This window comes from Typopeltis vanoorti, chromosome 16, assembly GCF_054136105.1.
Source record: "Typopeltis vanoorti isolate ZY-2024b chromosome 16, IOZ_Tvanoo_1.0, whole genome shotgun sequence".
Classification (NCBI taxonomy): domain Eukaryota; kingdom Metazoa; phylum Arthropoda; class Arachnida; order Uropygi; family Thelyphonidae; genus Typopeltis; species Typopeltis vanoorti.
Window position 1 is genome coordinate 54,790,087 of NC_143564.1, and position 15,924 is coordinate 54,806,010.

At 34.5% G+C, this 15,924-nt stretch overlaps 1 protein-coding gene across 1 annotated transcript in view; it reads right to left on the reverse strand.

Annotated features, from left to right (window-relative positions):
* Positions 1–15,924, reverse strand: part of LOC150098029 (uncharacterized) — a 995,665-nt gene that overhangs the window by 172,014 nt on the left and 807,727 nt on the right. Inside the window, exon 36 of the mRNA XM_090406661.1 lies at positions 9,213–9,248. Coding sequence (XP_090262787.1) covers positions 9,213–9,248 — 36 coding nt within the window. The remainder of the gene's footprint in view (positions 1–9,212; positions 9,249–15,924) is intronic.

The window sequence follows — 15,924 nt, forward strand, 5'->3', positions numbered from 1 at the left end:
AGATTCCAAACTTACAGGCAATATAAGTAATTCTGTGCCTTCTTCAATCTTTCCAACAATTCTTCCCTGCATGAAACCATCTAGATTCTAGATGGTTTCATGCAGGGAAGAATTATTGTCGCAGACATCTTCATACATCATCTAGATTCTAGATGATGTATTTCAGACATTATAAGACATCGAAACACACATTTTTTCCTGTTTTGTGCTGCCACATGACATCATTGTGCACAATTCAAAAATCTGAATGTGTATCTGCTTTCTACTTGAAATCATCAGTTATACAAATTGCCACAAAAACTTATTCATCTGAATTTGCAGTTGTAACCTTCAGAAATAGTGTTCATCCTTATGGTTTTGAAAACCAGTGCATTATAACAAAATAACGAATGTATTGGACAAGGGAAATGTGTATAAAGTGGTATACTTAGATTTTGCAAACACTTTTGATAGACAACCACAAGACAAGCTCACAAATAATTTAAAATGGATGGGATGGGATGGGATGGGATAAGAGACTAGTGAAGTGGATTGGTGACTGGCTGTCAGATAGGTATCAGAAAGTTATATATTGTGATCAGCACTTTCCTCTTTTAGAAGGTTGGTCGATTGGTAGAGCCTCTGCTACTAATGGCTCAGTTAAGTAAGTTTAAGCGCGGTTAGTAGTTGGAAGGGGATCAATCATTCGATGCTGTTGGCACACTCTCCCTCGATGAGTCTTTGGACTCCCTGGAGGTGTCTAATAATAATATTTTTTTTTTTAACATTTTTATTATTTCTCAGATAAATTACATACAATATAGGAACACAATTATGCATAACAAATACTTTCTCATACATAAAGTTTTTTTAAATATTAATAACAATAACTGTTTACAACGTATATTATTATTTCATAATGATGATTATTACAGATGTTTCTTTGCAATTTTTACACTCTATATATACAATATCAATGGATATAATCACTCTATATTGCATACTTTTGTTACAGTTATTACATACATTACATACATTTGATTACATATGATACATTACATACATTTGATTACATATGATACATTACTTACATTTGTTTACATATGATACTTACATTACATACATTGGTTTACATGTGATACGTACATTACATGCATTTGGTTACATATGATACATCTTGGATGAGAACTAATTTCTCTGCTTTCATCCTCGAAGCTTATATGTAAGCTTATCTGAGGATAATAATAATAATAATATGACAATCACAATATATAACTTTCTGATACCTATCTGACAGCCAGTCACCAATCTAATTTGTATTGGGAACCCTTGTTGTAGAACTTGTATAATAATAATGACATTGGGACAGGGTTAACTGGTGATATGCAACTGTTTGTAGATGATGCAAAATTGGGGAAAACAATGTGGCATCAAGTAGATGTAGCCTTATATAAGGACTTGACTAGACTGTTTGAATGGGCAGGTTAGGGAAACTATCACTTCAGTGTTGCAAATTATAAGGTTTTAAAATTTGGTAATGATGGTATGAAATGGATACACTTGGTGGGGAACCTTTTAAGGAGGTAAAGGAGTTGCAAGATCTGGGAGTAGTGGTGGAGGACTTAAAGTTCAGGGCCACATTGCACAAGTTGTAAAGATATCACATTGGATAATGGCAATGATGCGGAGGACCCTGACATGCAGAAGTAAAGAGGTTATGATGCCATTGTATAAGGCCTTGATCAGGCCTCATATGGATTATTGTGCACAGATTTGTTTACCGAGTTTTCATGGTGATGAGGATATGTTAGAAAGGATCCAGAGAAGATTTGCAAAGAATGTAGCTAGTCTTTGGAAAGTGGGGTATGAAGGCAGATTGAGGGAATGTAATTTGCAAGGCCTCATGAAGAGGAGGAGGAGGAGGAGGAAGAGATATGATTGAGACATATAAGTTGTTCAGTTAACATGGAAGAAATCTTTCAATGAATGGTGTGCGTGCGTGTGTGCGTGCATGCATGCATGTGTGTGCGTGTGTTGGGGGTAGAGATGGGTAGAATGAGTTCATCCTTGGAAACTATATAAGGAGGATGTGAGCAAGGAATGAGAAGCAGGTTCTTTGGATGGCGAGTGGTTGGTGAGTGGAATACATTGCCTCTGTTTATGTTATGAATGCATACACATCGAATGAGTTTAAGGTATGGTTTTGATGAGCTTTTGTGTGATAGTGTATGTATCTCCCACAAAATGAGTCTCTGACTCCATGGAAGTCTGATGTTAATAATAATACTAATAATCCAAAGACTTATCATAGAGATCCCCATTGACCCAAAACACTGATTCCATGCTCTCAGGCAATGCATTTCCATGTATTCACCAAGCTCACAGGCAATGCATTTGGTTAACCAACTACTTCTCATTCAAAGAATTTATGTACTCTTTTACTCTCTTCTTAACATCCTTTTTATACAGCTTTCAAGTCTCTTGTTCTCAGGAGTAAGGAGAAGGTTCTATGCTGTTACCCTGCATTCCATGAAAAGCGTCAGTAAGAACCTTTTCCTGGCATATATGTTTCGATCATATCACCCTTTCTCCTAATCCAGAGACACTGTAAATGGAACTTTCGCATGCCTTTATAGAAAATTAAATTTTTTAATGTCTCTACACCAGATCAACACCACCTTAGTCAATCTTCTCTGGATCCTCTTCAGTATACCTTGAAAACAGGTGAATAAATTCATGAACAGTAATCCAAGGCTGTGCACACCGTTGATCAAGACCATACTATAAAAAGCAAGCATAACCTGCCAGCTTCAATGCACTATTACATAATCAGTAGTAATGCCCTAATTTTGATGATGATGCAAAAAAAAAAGCATCATCATCAAAATCAAAAAACTGCTAAACCGAGCAAATACTGTCTTCTCCAACCCCAATAAACTAAGTAAAAGTTGACAATATCCAGGAATTATGCAGAAGAATGGCTTAAGTCCGAAGAAAATTCAGAGTATTTTTATACAAACAAGTATTTTTCTAAGAATGCTGACTTTGCATACAGTTACAATCTTAATTACCATACCAGGAATGCGTATTGCTAGAATCTTAAACCAATTTCAAAGATCCTAAAAAATATGAATGGTAACTACTTTCTTGCAGGTAATATGAATACTATGTGCTTTCTACAAACAGGAAGTTATGTTGAAGAGAGGTTGCAAAAGACATTCTCAATAAAAAAGAAACACAAAAGCCTGGTCTAGCTTAGCATGGAGTTGACACTAAACACATAATCTTCTTGCCAAAGAAACTTTGAAGCAGTCTTTTACAAAAACTGGTAATATTTTACATTTGAGAGCTTATTAAAAGAGAGTGCTAGCACACTGAACCAAAATGACCATGTGTTTCCTTACCAAAAATTTGAGAAAGCCTGATTCCTATTAATTATAAACAATAACACTTTTCCTCTCATATTTTGTATCAACCTTATATTTATTGTATTATAAAACTAGCATGCACTGATATCTCTTTTGAAATTCACTGTTGTCCTTTTTATATATATATATTTAAATATATATATATATATATATGTATATATACTAGGGGGCTCTGACGCCTATGCCCCCCCCCCACTCGAGTTCTGGACTGGCAGGCCGGTTCCCTTTGAATTCTGATAACTCAAATTTTGAAGACTCGAAAGCCCCCCCCCCCGAGTTCTGGAGTGGATATTATAGAGTAGATTTTAAATTGTCTGTTACACCCAAAGATATTCTGTGACTTTCAGATCATAACACAGTCTAACACAATTTTTGCTGACTTTTATGTGAGACTTGTTTTTACTAATTTGGGTGCGCTGATTTCAAATATCAAACCCATTTTTCTCTATCACATCAGGTTTTTCCTCTATGGCATTTTCTTTTTGCTAATTTGTAAGTTTTTGATAGTTTTAAGGAGGCAGTACTATTTAGAGGATCAAAAAAATCGATTTTTTAATATTATTTTCTGAAAGTATGTACTTTTAAAAATCTGTTCCTAACTTTTTATCAAGAAATTTGAAAAATTCCCGAAGATATAGCCTATTATTCAAAGCGGTGCGCAGATCAGAATCGGAGTGCTCACCGCTCTCGCTTGTTAGTAAACGAATAAATGCGTAAGAACCTGCAACGGCACGTACTGGCACTTTGAATGCGAGAGAGAGGTCGATAATTAGATACATAACTACTTAACAATATTCATTAAAAATTACAAGAATATTTATAAAAAAATAACAATTTTACTTACACACGAGTTTCAGGGAATAATCATGAAGGTTGTTTTCTTGATCATAAATTAGTAAATAATAATATTTGGTTAACCGATCAAGTGTTGATCAATTTTATTAATTAACTGAACCAACTAGTTTCGCCACACTTATCTGTTGGCTTCTTCAGGGCACTTACATATAGGTTTAAACACTCTCACAATTATGCGTAACTGCAAACCGACAAGAATAATTACAAATAAATAGTATCGAACGTGAGTGAAACACGTATCGCGTGTATAAGATCAGCTAGCTGTTGCTGAGGAACTTTCTGTAGTTTGTATTAAAGTTCATTTCTTCCGTTTTTAAGGTTCTGATTAGGGTTTTCCATATCTCTGGGAGTATTAGGCCTTGATTTCTGTTAAGGTTCACAGTAGAACGGGCGACTGTGGCTGCTTCTTTGAACATTATTGAATGGTAATCTTCCTCTAAGTAAGGGGAACAGCTTTTGTCCCACTCGATGACATGGTTAGTTGTGGAGAAATGAGACAATAGGCCAGAAATGTCCTGTCAGTTGTTTTTGACATAGCCAATGTGCTCCTTTTAATACTCCCAGAGATATGGAAAACCCTAATCAGAACCTTAAAAACGGAAGAAATGAACTTTAATACAAACTACAGAAAGTTCCTCAGCAACAGCTAGCTGATTATGTACACGCGATACATGTTTCACTCACGTTCGATACTATTTATTTGTAATTATTCTAGTCAGATTTTATTCTTGTCGGTTTGCAGTTACGCATAATTGTGAGAGTGTTTAAACCTATATGTAAGTGCCCTGAAGAAGCCAACAGATAAGTGTGGCAAAACTAGTTGGTTCAGTTAATTAATAAAATTGATCAACACTTGATCGGTTAACCAAATATTATTATTTTCAAGGAATAAATTTTTGTTTGTAGCAATTTCTGCTGTGTGTTCTGTTTTGGCAATCCCTTTGAATACTCCAACAGTAGTCGGTCATCATGTGAGAATCCCATCTTCCTTGGTACTGATCTTCCATAGTTTTTAAGTCTTGATGAAATCTTTCGCCTTGTTCATTGCTTACAGCACCTAAATTCTCGGGAAATCTATCAAGATGACTGTATAGGAAATGAAGCTTTATGCTCATGTTGCAACCGAGGCGCTGGAAATTTTCAAGCATTGTTTCCACTAGATCTTTGTAATTGCACGTTTTTTTGTTTCCAAGAAAATTATTCGCAACCATCGTAAATGAAGTCCAAGCCTCTTTCTCAATTTCGTTCATAGAGTTGATGAAATTTGGATCTCTCATTAAAGTTCTAATTTGCGGTCCATCAAATACACTGCTTTAATTTTTTCATAACTAAATCGTGGAAATTTTTCACATATGTATTGGAAACAGTCACCTTGTAAATCTAAAGCTTTAACATACTGCTTCATAAGACCTAGTTTGATGTGTATAGGTGGAAAAATGATTTTTTCTCTGTCGATTAAACATGATTTATAACATTCTGTTCTCCAACATTTAAGGATATTCTAAGAGGCCAATGTTTCTGACTCCAGTGTTGCTTTCTAGCTCGACTATCCCAGAAGCATAGAAAACACGGAAACTTTGTATATGCTCTTTGAAAGCCAAGTAAAAAGTTCACCATTTTAAGATCCACACAGATGATCCAGTTATGGTCTGTATATTTTAATAACTTCAGAACCTTTTTAATGTCCTCATATGTTTCCTTTAAGTGGACTGAATAGCCAATAGGAATTGAGCCATATACATTCCCATTGTGTAGTAAGACACACTTGAGACTTCTGCTTGAACTGTCGATAAATAGACGCCACTCATTTGGATGATATTGTATAACACTCGTTTCAGTTAGCAAACCTGACACATTGTTACAGTAAACAAACTCACACTCGTGTTTAAAATATTGTACAAGATTACTTTCCCTGCTACGATAAAAAGTTATCTTCGTATCTTGCTCCAGTAAGTTTTTTTCATTTAATCTTGAAGCTAACAATTCCGATGATTCCTTTGATAGGCCCAAATCTCTTACTAAGTCATTCAATTCCGCTTGAGTAAAACGTTGTGGTCCAGAACTAGAAATTAAATTTTCATTGTCTAAATCAACATCCGGGTCTTGCTCCTCATGAACATCTGGCATATCCCGATCATGCTCGTTCTCAAGTAAAGGAAGTCCTTTATAAATTGGCCTGGCTATTTCACTGGAATGAGCAACTGGCCGAATTGCTGACCGAGATTTGGATACACAATTTTTTTCTTATTCTTCTTATTATAACCAGAAGTCTGAACTAAACAAAAATAGCAATCATCTACGTGATTTTTCGGTTCACACCAAATCATTGGAATGCCAAAAGCTAATTTTTGGCATTTTCCCTTGCTCCACTGTCGTAAATTTTCTACACATGACCTACACACTTTATTTGGAGCCCATGAATTGTCCTGATCTGCAAGTTTTACGTCAAAGTATGCAAGGTACACTTTCTTAACGAAATCAGTGATATTTGTCCTTTGACTGGGAACAGTAAAGCTGCCACAAATGTAGCAGAAAGGAATCTACACTATTGACACATTTTCGAGTAGTAGACATGATGTATTTTCTTCACTGCCGACTAACATGCAATTAACAAGACAAAAAAAACCAGAGACTTTATTGAAACGTTATAAGCGCTCATCATACTTTCACGATCGATTAACGATTGACTGATTTCGATCGTTCTTTGTCCGCTATGACGCATATAGCATTCATTTGTTTTAGGCAGTTGTCATCGCCTACTTTTCATCACCTAACTGTATTAGGTCGGTTATTGGCCTCTCTCGCATTCAAAGCGCCAGTATGTGCCGTTGCAGGTTCTTACGCATTTATTCGTTTACTAACAAGGGAGAGTGGTGAGCACTCCGATTCTGATCTGCGCACTGCTTTGAATAAAAGACTATATCTTTGGGAATTTTTCGAATTTCTTGATAAAAAGTTAGGAACAGATTTTTAAAAGTACATACTTTCAGAAAATAATATTAAAAAATTGATTTTTTTTTGATCCTCTAAATAGTACTGCCTCCTTAAAACTATCAAAAACTTACAAATTAGCAAAAAGAAAATGCCACAGAGGAAAATCCTGACGTGATAGAGAAAAATGGATTTGATATTTGAAATCAGCGCACCCAAATTAGTAAAAAACAAGTGTCAGATCATAATCAGCAGAAAAAAAAAATTTTTTTGTTGGCCAGTGTAATATTTGTTTATAGTTCATATTAATAACCTTTCTTGTGTCTATATATACATATACAAAAATGTGACTGTGTAAAAGAATGGGCAATGTCTCTGATCAAGCTGTTTATAAGTCCCAGCTCTGGCAAGGTTCTGAGGGAGTGGAAAGAGGAAAAGATTGATCGCATAAATGAGGCTCCAAGATAGAAGTGCAAATTATAGACAACTTATTATCCCAGGAGTGTTAGCTAAGGTATTGGAAAAGTTGGCTAAAGGCCAAGATATACTGCCAAGATATCCTTGGCAGTATATCTTGATTTTCAGCACTCCAGTAGAAAAGCATTCTTCTAGGAGCCTTCTAAGAAAACTAGTTAGTGGCACCCTGAATATCTGGATACACTCAGCTATTTCTCCTAACCAATATGCAACACATATTGTCAATAAATCAAGATATACTGCTAAGGACAAACAGCACACTCTTCAAATAAAAAGAGAACTTACATATTTGAAGAATAGCAGACTACCAGACCCTTTATATTTGCAACCTTTCACCATATCAATTATATTATTATTATTATTCAGGCCTCCATGGAGTCAAACGACTCATCGTGGGAGGTCCTTCCTAAGAAACACAAAGTCTATCATACCACTCCTTAAACTCATTGACCATTCTCGCTCTCACCACCCCATCAAGCAATGCATTCCATGGTTCAACCACCCTCCATGCAGAGAAACTACTCCTCACCCTCTTGCAAACAGTTTCCTTTCTTAACTTCCAGGGATGGCCTCTTGTCATCACTCCTTCCCGCTGTTCAACCAAGTGAAAGAACTCCCCAGTGTCAACCCTGTAACCACCTCTCAACAGTTCAAAAGTCTCAATCATATCACCTCTCCTTCTTCTATCCACCAAACTCTGCAGTCCACATTCCCTTAGCCGATCCTCATAACTACATGGTACAGTCCTGAAACCGTCTTTGTTATCCACCTTTGTACCCTTTCCACAGTTAATTTATCCCCTTCAAATCCTGGGGACCAAATCTGAGAACAATAGTCTAAGTGTGGTCTGATCAGAGACTTATACAACAGAATGATAACCCTTTTATCTCTGAAGGTTAGTGTCCTTCTCATATTAACATCAAGGCTACCTCATTCCTGAAATATCTTCTGTTCATTCATAATCAGTTCCTTCTTCACCCTTCACCCATACACTCTTGCTCCTTAAGATGTTTCTTATGAGAACTAATAAAAATAAAAATAAAAAAAAAGAGGGGGAGGAAGGTTCAGCACTTCTAAGTTCTCAAATATTGGTTTAGAAGATAAAACTATCACTCTGTCCTTACATGCAATAAGTCACCTGAGAGTAAACTGAAAAATAAATTACATCAGTACAAGATCTACTCGGACAAATGATGTGTGTTGTGATTGGATATCTGATTTCTACAGATCTAAAACTTAAGTATTAATACAGTGAGAAATAAATATATGTAGAAAAAAATTTCTGCACTTCTAGGCTGGAGATGATAACATAATAATACTAATGCAATATAATAAAGGAAGCAAAAATAATTATTAGTAAATTTTACAGTCAACTCTTACTATAGTGAATTTCTTTTAAAAAGAAGTGATTTTAATGTGGCCAGGTCATGCTGATATTTTGGATAGTGAGATGATGTCTTATAATGGTATTTGCTATGGTAAGAGTTGACTATGGTAGTTTTTGAAATCAAGTAATTCAAATAAAAATGCAAAAAACATTACCTGAGATCCTTTCACACCAGAAGGTCCAGGTAAACCCTAAAAATTAAATTATTTTGTTAAAAATTATTCAAGTTTGGAATAAATACAATTTTACAAAACACATTTATTTCAAGATCTATTACCATAAGCCTTCCATAGTTTTCAATCTTTAGTTATTCTCTGATATATATCTTTATATATATATACTGTAGTGGCTGGTGACAATAAAAACAGGTGGGGCCAGGGGCCAAAAACAACTCAATTTTTTTATATAGTGGATTCTATTATTGATTTATAGTTATTATTTCTATTACAATAATGTTTAGTCAGAATCCACTGATGCACTGAGCTATTAATTTTTTTAAATTGTTAGGGCGTAACATATACGGGCTCAACATATTAATAACATGAAAACTTGGAAGATTTGCAGTTGCTGGAATAGCTTAACAGACTAGAGCAGTGGACCAGAAATCCAAAGATGCTGGTTTAACCCCAGCTGGCCACCCTGCAAAATATTTTCGAGTTTTCATTTTTCAAGTGTTAAAAAAAAGTTATTTCTATTATTTATTTTATAAATCAGTCAAAACTTCAGAGAAAATAAATTTTTAAAAAGTTAAAATTGTTTAATTAAGATTGACTAATAGAACCCATAAATATAAGCACATAAAAGTCAATGAAAAATCATAAATTTTATTTTTTACAAAGTAAACATAATGTGTAATACATATTATGTACTATACATATAGTGACATGATCAAAACATAATAGGTCTTCAATAAAGACAGACACTGAAAAAAATAAAGATACAGACAAGACACAAAAATAATAAATTAAATAAGAACTACTGATAAATCCAGAAAAAAATATAAAATACAGGTTAATACAAAATATTTTTAAAAAATTAAGAAAGAAATACCTTAAAACAGTTATTTCTGCATCAAAGAAGGGGAACCATTGCTATTTCTAGTCAGCTGCACAAACCTTTTCAGGTAGCATATAGATTTTATAATTTTCATTTACCGATATTCACACAATTATTATTTATTTATATAAATATTCTGCTCTTCTTTATTTCATACGAGCAAATTTTTCGATTACTTTATGATTAAACTGTTCAATTACTTGTAAATAATCCTTATGAATAGATAGTACGGCTAGTGAATTCAACCGATCTTGGCCTGTCAAATTTCTTAAAAGTGTTTTAATATGTTTCAGAGTGCTTAAACAACGTTCGGCATCAGCTGTGGAGACAGGTGTCACTCAAACAATTTCAATTAATTTTGACACTTTGGAAAAGGTATCGACCAGTTTATTGTCTTGTATAAATCATGATAAGGCATTGATGCTGGGTATGTCACTAAAAGTAGTATTTTCATACATAACAGTAAATTCTGATATCAACTTGTCTTCACTTAGCATTCGATAATTTCTTTTATTGTTTGTTAGTGTTCACTGGGAAAATGTTGTCTATAGAAACTGAAATTTTTAGGGTCTACATAAAAATGATTAAAATATTTCAAAGTTGCTGAATCTGTCACTAATTATTTTGTCGCAGGCTTCATTAGCATCTTCTATCAGTAATTCATCTGTCGTGATGTGTCTTTTAATTCATTTTTAGGAATTTCTCCGCAATCATCTGGAACTGACGCAGGAATAAAATCGGCGATGCAATTCCATACGAGATTAATGGATGATTCAAATTTATTGAATGCTACTTTGATAGTGATATTGTTGGGTTGTAAAGTACACCGACATGTTTTAAAATTGAATAAAAAAAAAGATAAGAAGTTGAACTCAAAATCTTCCATGATTTTTTGAATCCAACCGATTCCCACACGCTTTTGTCATCCCATCCTGCTTCGTTTATGATTTTGATAAAACATTCCAGAAGCTCTATTTTATTCTCGTTTATACACTTCACTATCTTGGAATGAAAATTCCATTGTGTTTCACAAACTCTTGGTACTTGTTGAAAGTTTATCTTTCACTTGGATAAAACTATAATAAATTTAATTTAATCCTTTATCCAAGTGTGAGCAAACAAAGTTTGTGCCTGAAAGTATCTTCAGGACTGGGATAAGGTAGTACAACACCGGGCAACTCGTTGCAAAGATGAACCAAGCTAACATCACTCCTATCTCAGTATCTCCCATAATGCAAAACACATCTCCGTACAGATATGTATAATGCTATGCATTAATGGGAAGGGCCACTACCCAGACTAGTTTCGACCTTTATTGAGGTCTCTTCAGTGGGAGCCAGGCCCAGACATGGAGATACCAGGCAGATGCATTAGCAAATCATCTCTACCTATACGAGTTGCCAAAAGGTGTGCCACCTTTTTATTAAATTACTCTGGATTTAGAGAAAGATGTTGAAATCCTTTATTTTGTTTAATCCTTTATCCAAGTGTGCGCAAATCAAGTTTGCGCCTGAAAGTATCTTCAGGACTGGGGTAAGGTAGCTCCACCTTTGCAACAGCGGACAACTCGTTGCAAAGGTGGAGCAAGCTAACAGCACTCCTATCTCTCAATAAAGGTCGAAACTAGTCAGGGTAGTGGCCCTCCCTTTAATGCATAACATTATACATATCCACAAGGAGATGTGTTTTGCATTATGGGAGATACTGAGATAGGAGTGATGTTAGCTTGCTCCACCTTTGCAACAAGTTGCAAAGGTGGAGCAAGGTGTTGTACTACATTACCCCAGTCCTGAAGATACTTTCAGGTGCAATGTTTGTTTGCTCACACTTGGATAACGGTTTAAACTAAATTTATTATTATCTTGGTACTTGTGTTTGACTAGTTTCGCAAAACAAAATATTTCGTTTTGGAGAGGATGTGAACAACACACCAAATCCACTTCAAGTAGAAAAAAATGTTCTTATTCGCTTATTTGATGAACAGACTTTTTTAAATTTAAATTCAGCTGATGTGGATAACAGAGAACATAATGGGCATTACAGTAAACTTCTTTCAATAAACTTTGTACTCTATTTCGTGATCTGCTCATTACTGCTGCACCATCATAGGCCTGTGCGATCAATTTTTTTTGAGACTAAAAGATTACAGTTCTTCTTTTAACACATTTGTAAGTCCTATCAAGAACATCAATAAATGCTAGAAACCTTTCAACTGGTTGAGAATATTTTAGGTAACGCAAAATAATTACGAACTGCAAACGACACGATACATTGGTTGTCTCATCTGCTCGCAAGGAAACAAAACTCGCCTTATCAATTTCACTTTTAATTTCTTCTATATACACTTTATACATGCAGTGTAAAATGTCATTTTGGTTGGTTTTTGAAGTATTTTTTGCTCCTTTTGAATTTTCAAGATGATCGTTTAAAACACTATCTAATGTAGCTGTGTATGAAACCATATCTAAAAATACTCTCCTCGATTGTTTGAATCGATTTCATCATGTCCTCTTAACAGCAGTTTGTGTACACCACAAAATTTTATGCAGTCTATGATCCTCGATACAGTATGTCTATTTTTGTCAACTAATTCATTATGTTTCTTTATATTAAGACAATGTCCAGTATCAATGGAAGATAAGATGTTCATTTTACCGAACATTTGAAATTGCACCGCATTGTTTATATGAATTTTACTGCATTCATGTTTTTGTATTTGCTCGGAAAGATGTTTTAGGTCTTTACAGCCACTGAGGGTCCACAAGCTCTCAATACCAAACAAAACACAATAAAAATAGAACAAAGATTTTTTTTCATCACTCACACTAAGTCACAATTTCTTGTCAAACCAGGGTATATAAAATGTTCTTGTTTTTTTACCATCTTGTTGAGTAATAACGCACATCTCTGGGTTGGTATGCGCCAAGTCTTTTGATTTTCAATTTTTCTTCTAGACTTAAACGAGAAATGTTTTTCCAATAAACGATCGATTTTGTTCATAGTTAAAATGTATATTGTTTATGGACGTAATAAAAATGTAAATTTTAAAATAAATTATAACAAAAAACGACAACAATAATTAAACACACTAAAAATAATTAAATAGATCAACAACGAGAATAAATAATAATAAGACAATGAAAGAATCGCGTGCTATTTACGTACAAACACAGTGACTGGGCCAGGCTAAACGGGCCCTAAAATAAGCGTTGTGCCCAGTTAACAAACACGCTTGGTGGTGCATATGCTTCACAATCAAAGAATCGTGTGCTATGTATGTATGTGCCAGCACAGTGACTGGGCCAGACTAAACTGGTCCCAAGATAAGCGTTATGCCTGGTAAACAAACACGATCACTAATGCACGTGCTTCATACATGCTGTGTATTCCACACGTATAAAATAGGGCCAGCCATCGCTGGCCCTAGAGACCGTGCTAAGTCACATTATACAATATTGCCACAAAATACTACAGTAATTTTTTTATTAAACAATAAAACATGTTGGAAATAGATCAAAAAATAATAATTCCAAGAAACATATTTTTTAAAACTATAATTATTGGGCTAATTATACAAATATAGGTGAGGCGCGGCCCCTATAGACAAGCATTAAAGGCAAAATTAGCTTGGTATCTTTAACGTATATAATACCCAAGGTAAAAAACTTTCTACATCTATCTCTCATCCTGAGATTTTTATTTAATAAGGTCAAAGCACATTATGGTAACTTGCTTTGGTAAAATATTCATAAGCTCTGTATTACTTAAACCTTGGTATTTCTAAGCCTTGCTCCCACTGATGAGACCTCAATAAAGGTCGAAACCAGTCTGGGTAGTGGACCCTTGCCTTTAATGCATAGCATCATACATCTCCTCAAGGAGATGTACTTTGCATTAAGGGTAAATATTAAGAATAGTGATCAGAGCTTATTTCCCCTTTACCACGAGTTCCCTAAGATTTGCACTACGTGTGGGTCACCTAGACTTGCACTACTTGCAGGTGCAAACTTAACTTACTTGTCTGTTTGCTTACTTGGGAAATGGATTAAAACCAGGTTTATATTTAAAATAGCTTGGTATCTTTAACATATATATATATATTCTTGATCTTCTACTCGTTTGTTGTGATACATTTTATAAAATAGATTTAATGACTTATACCGAGATAACTTATATGGTATTTAATGAGAATAATACAACTAGTTTCGGCTTATAACAGCCTTCATCAGGTATTCATTAAAGGAAGAGAATAGTAAAAAACATTGAAGTATCTAAAAAACTGGGAATTACAGGTAAAAATTGCAACACATAATTGAAACAAAAACATTGTATTTTTTCAAGTTGTTCTAACTGGCGTGCTATTGTTTATTGCGTGTGTGCTTGCAGGCTCTCTTGAATGCCAATATTGAATAACTGCAGTATGGCTATCTGAGATGTTATAAATTAAATTGCTGTTTAAGTGTTCAGGATTCAGGATGATTTCCCTGAATTCTACAATTTTTCTTTCGAACTCATCGCCACAGCAAAAAATATTTTCTGATTTATCCCAGCAAACGGAGTGACTTTGGAGATCATCATTAGGATTGTTTGAAAACAGGACATGACTGGATAACGCAGTTGCACGTGATCTTTTATAGGAGATGTCTCGCTTATGCTCCTCTATACATTGTTCAATAGATTTGTTGGTTTGTCCAAAATAAGGGATATTGCAATCGCACTATAATTTATATACACCTGGATATTTTAGGTTGTGATGAATAGGTTTTGGATTGGCTGATAAGAGAATGGATTTTTGGAAGTATGGTGAAGAACGTCCTGATGTTGTATTTTTTGAGGACCTTAGCCAATTTGTTAGAGACTGTGCTAATGTATGGGGATGGAGATGCTAAATTTAAAATTAATAGTTTCTGTGATGCACTGCCTAGGAGGATCCAGAAGAAATTTTTTAATCGTTTTTTGGAGTATCCATTTTGTTTAAAGATAAGAGAGAGGTGATTTATTTCTTTTTGGAGTTCATCTGGTTCATTCAAAAGAGAGTGTGCTCTGTGTCCTAAGGTAGATATAGTTCCAAGCTTCTGTGGTGGGAAATGATGAGATAACTATGTAGATATCTATTGGTATGAGTAGGTTTTCTGTATATAGAGATTTTTAATCTTTCAGAGCTGTATAATCATTACATCCAGGAATGGTAAGGATTTATTTTGTTCTAGATCAGCAGTAAATTTTATATTAGGATGTTGGTTGTTAAGATGAAGAAAATCCATGAGAGATGTGTGACCGTGACTCCATATAATGAAAATATCATCAACATAACGTTTCCAAAGTTTTGGTTTAAATGAGAAGGAAGATATAGCTTTCGTTTCAAAATTTTCTAGGAAAATGTTAGCTACATATGGGGACAATGGGTTGCCCATTGCCAGGCCTTGTTTTTGTTGGTAAATGGAATCCCGATATCTAAAGTAACCAGAATGAATGCAATGTTTTAATAAAGCAAACATTTTTTTGGGATAATTTTTCCTTTAGTAATGTAGGTACCTCGTCTGAAGGAATATTAGTAAATAAAGAGATAATGTCAAAACTTGCTAAAATGTAATTTTCATTAATGGAAATATCTTTGATATGAGAAACAAAATCTGTGGTGTTTTTGATGAACGATGAGGATTTATTGGAAAAACACTTGAGGTGCTTTGCTAGATATTTTGAAAGATTGTAAGTAGGAGAATCAATTCCTTCCACGATTGGGCGAAGAGGGGTGTTTTCCTTATGTATCTTGGGTACTCCATAGATGCGTGGTTATAAGGGGATGCAGAG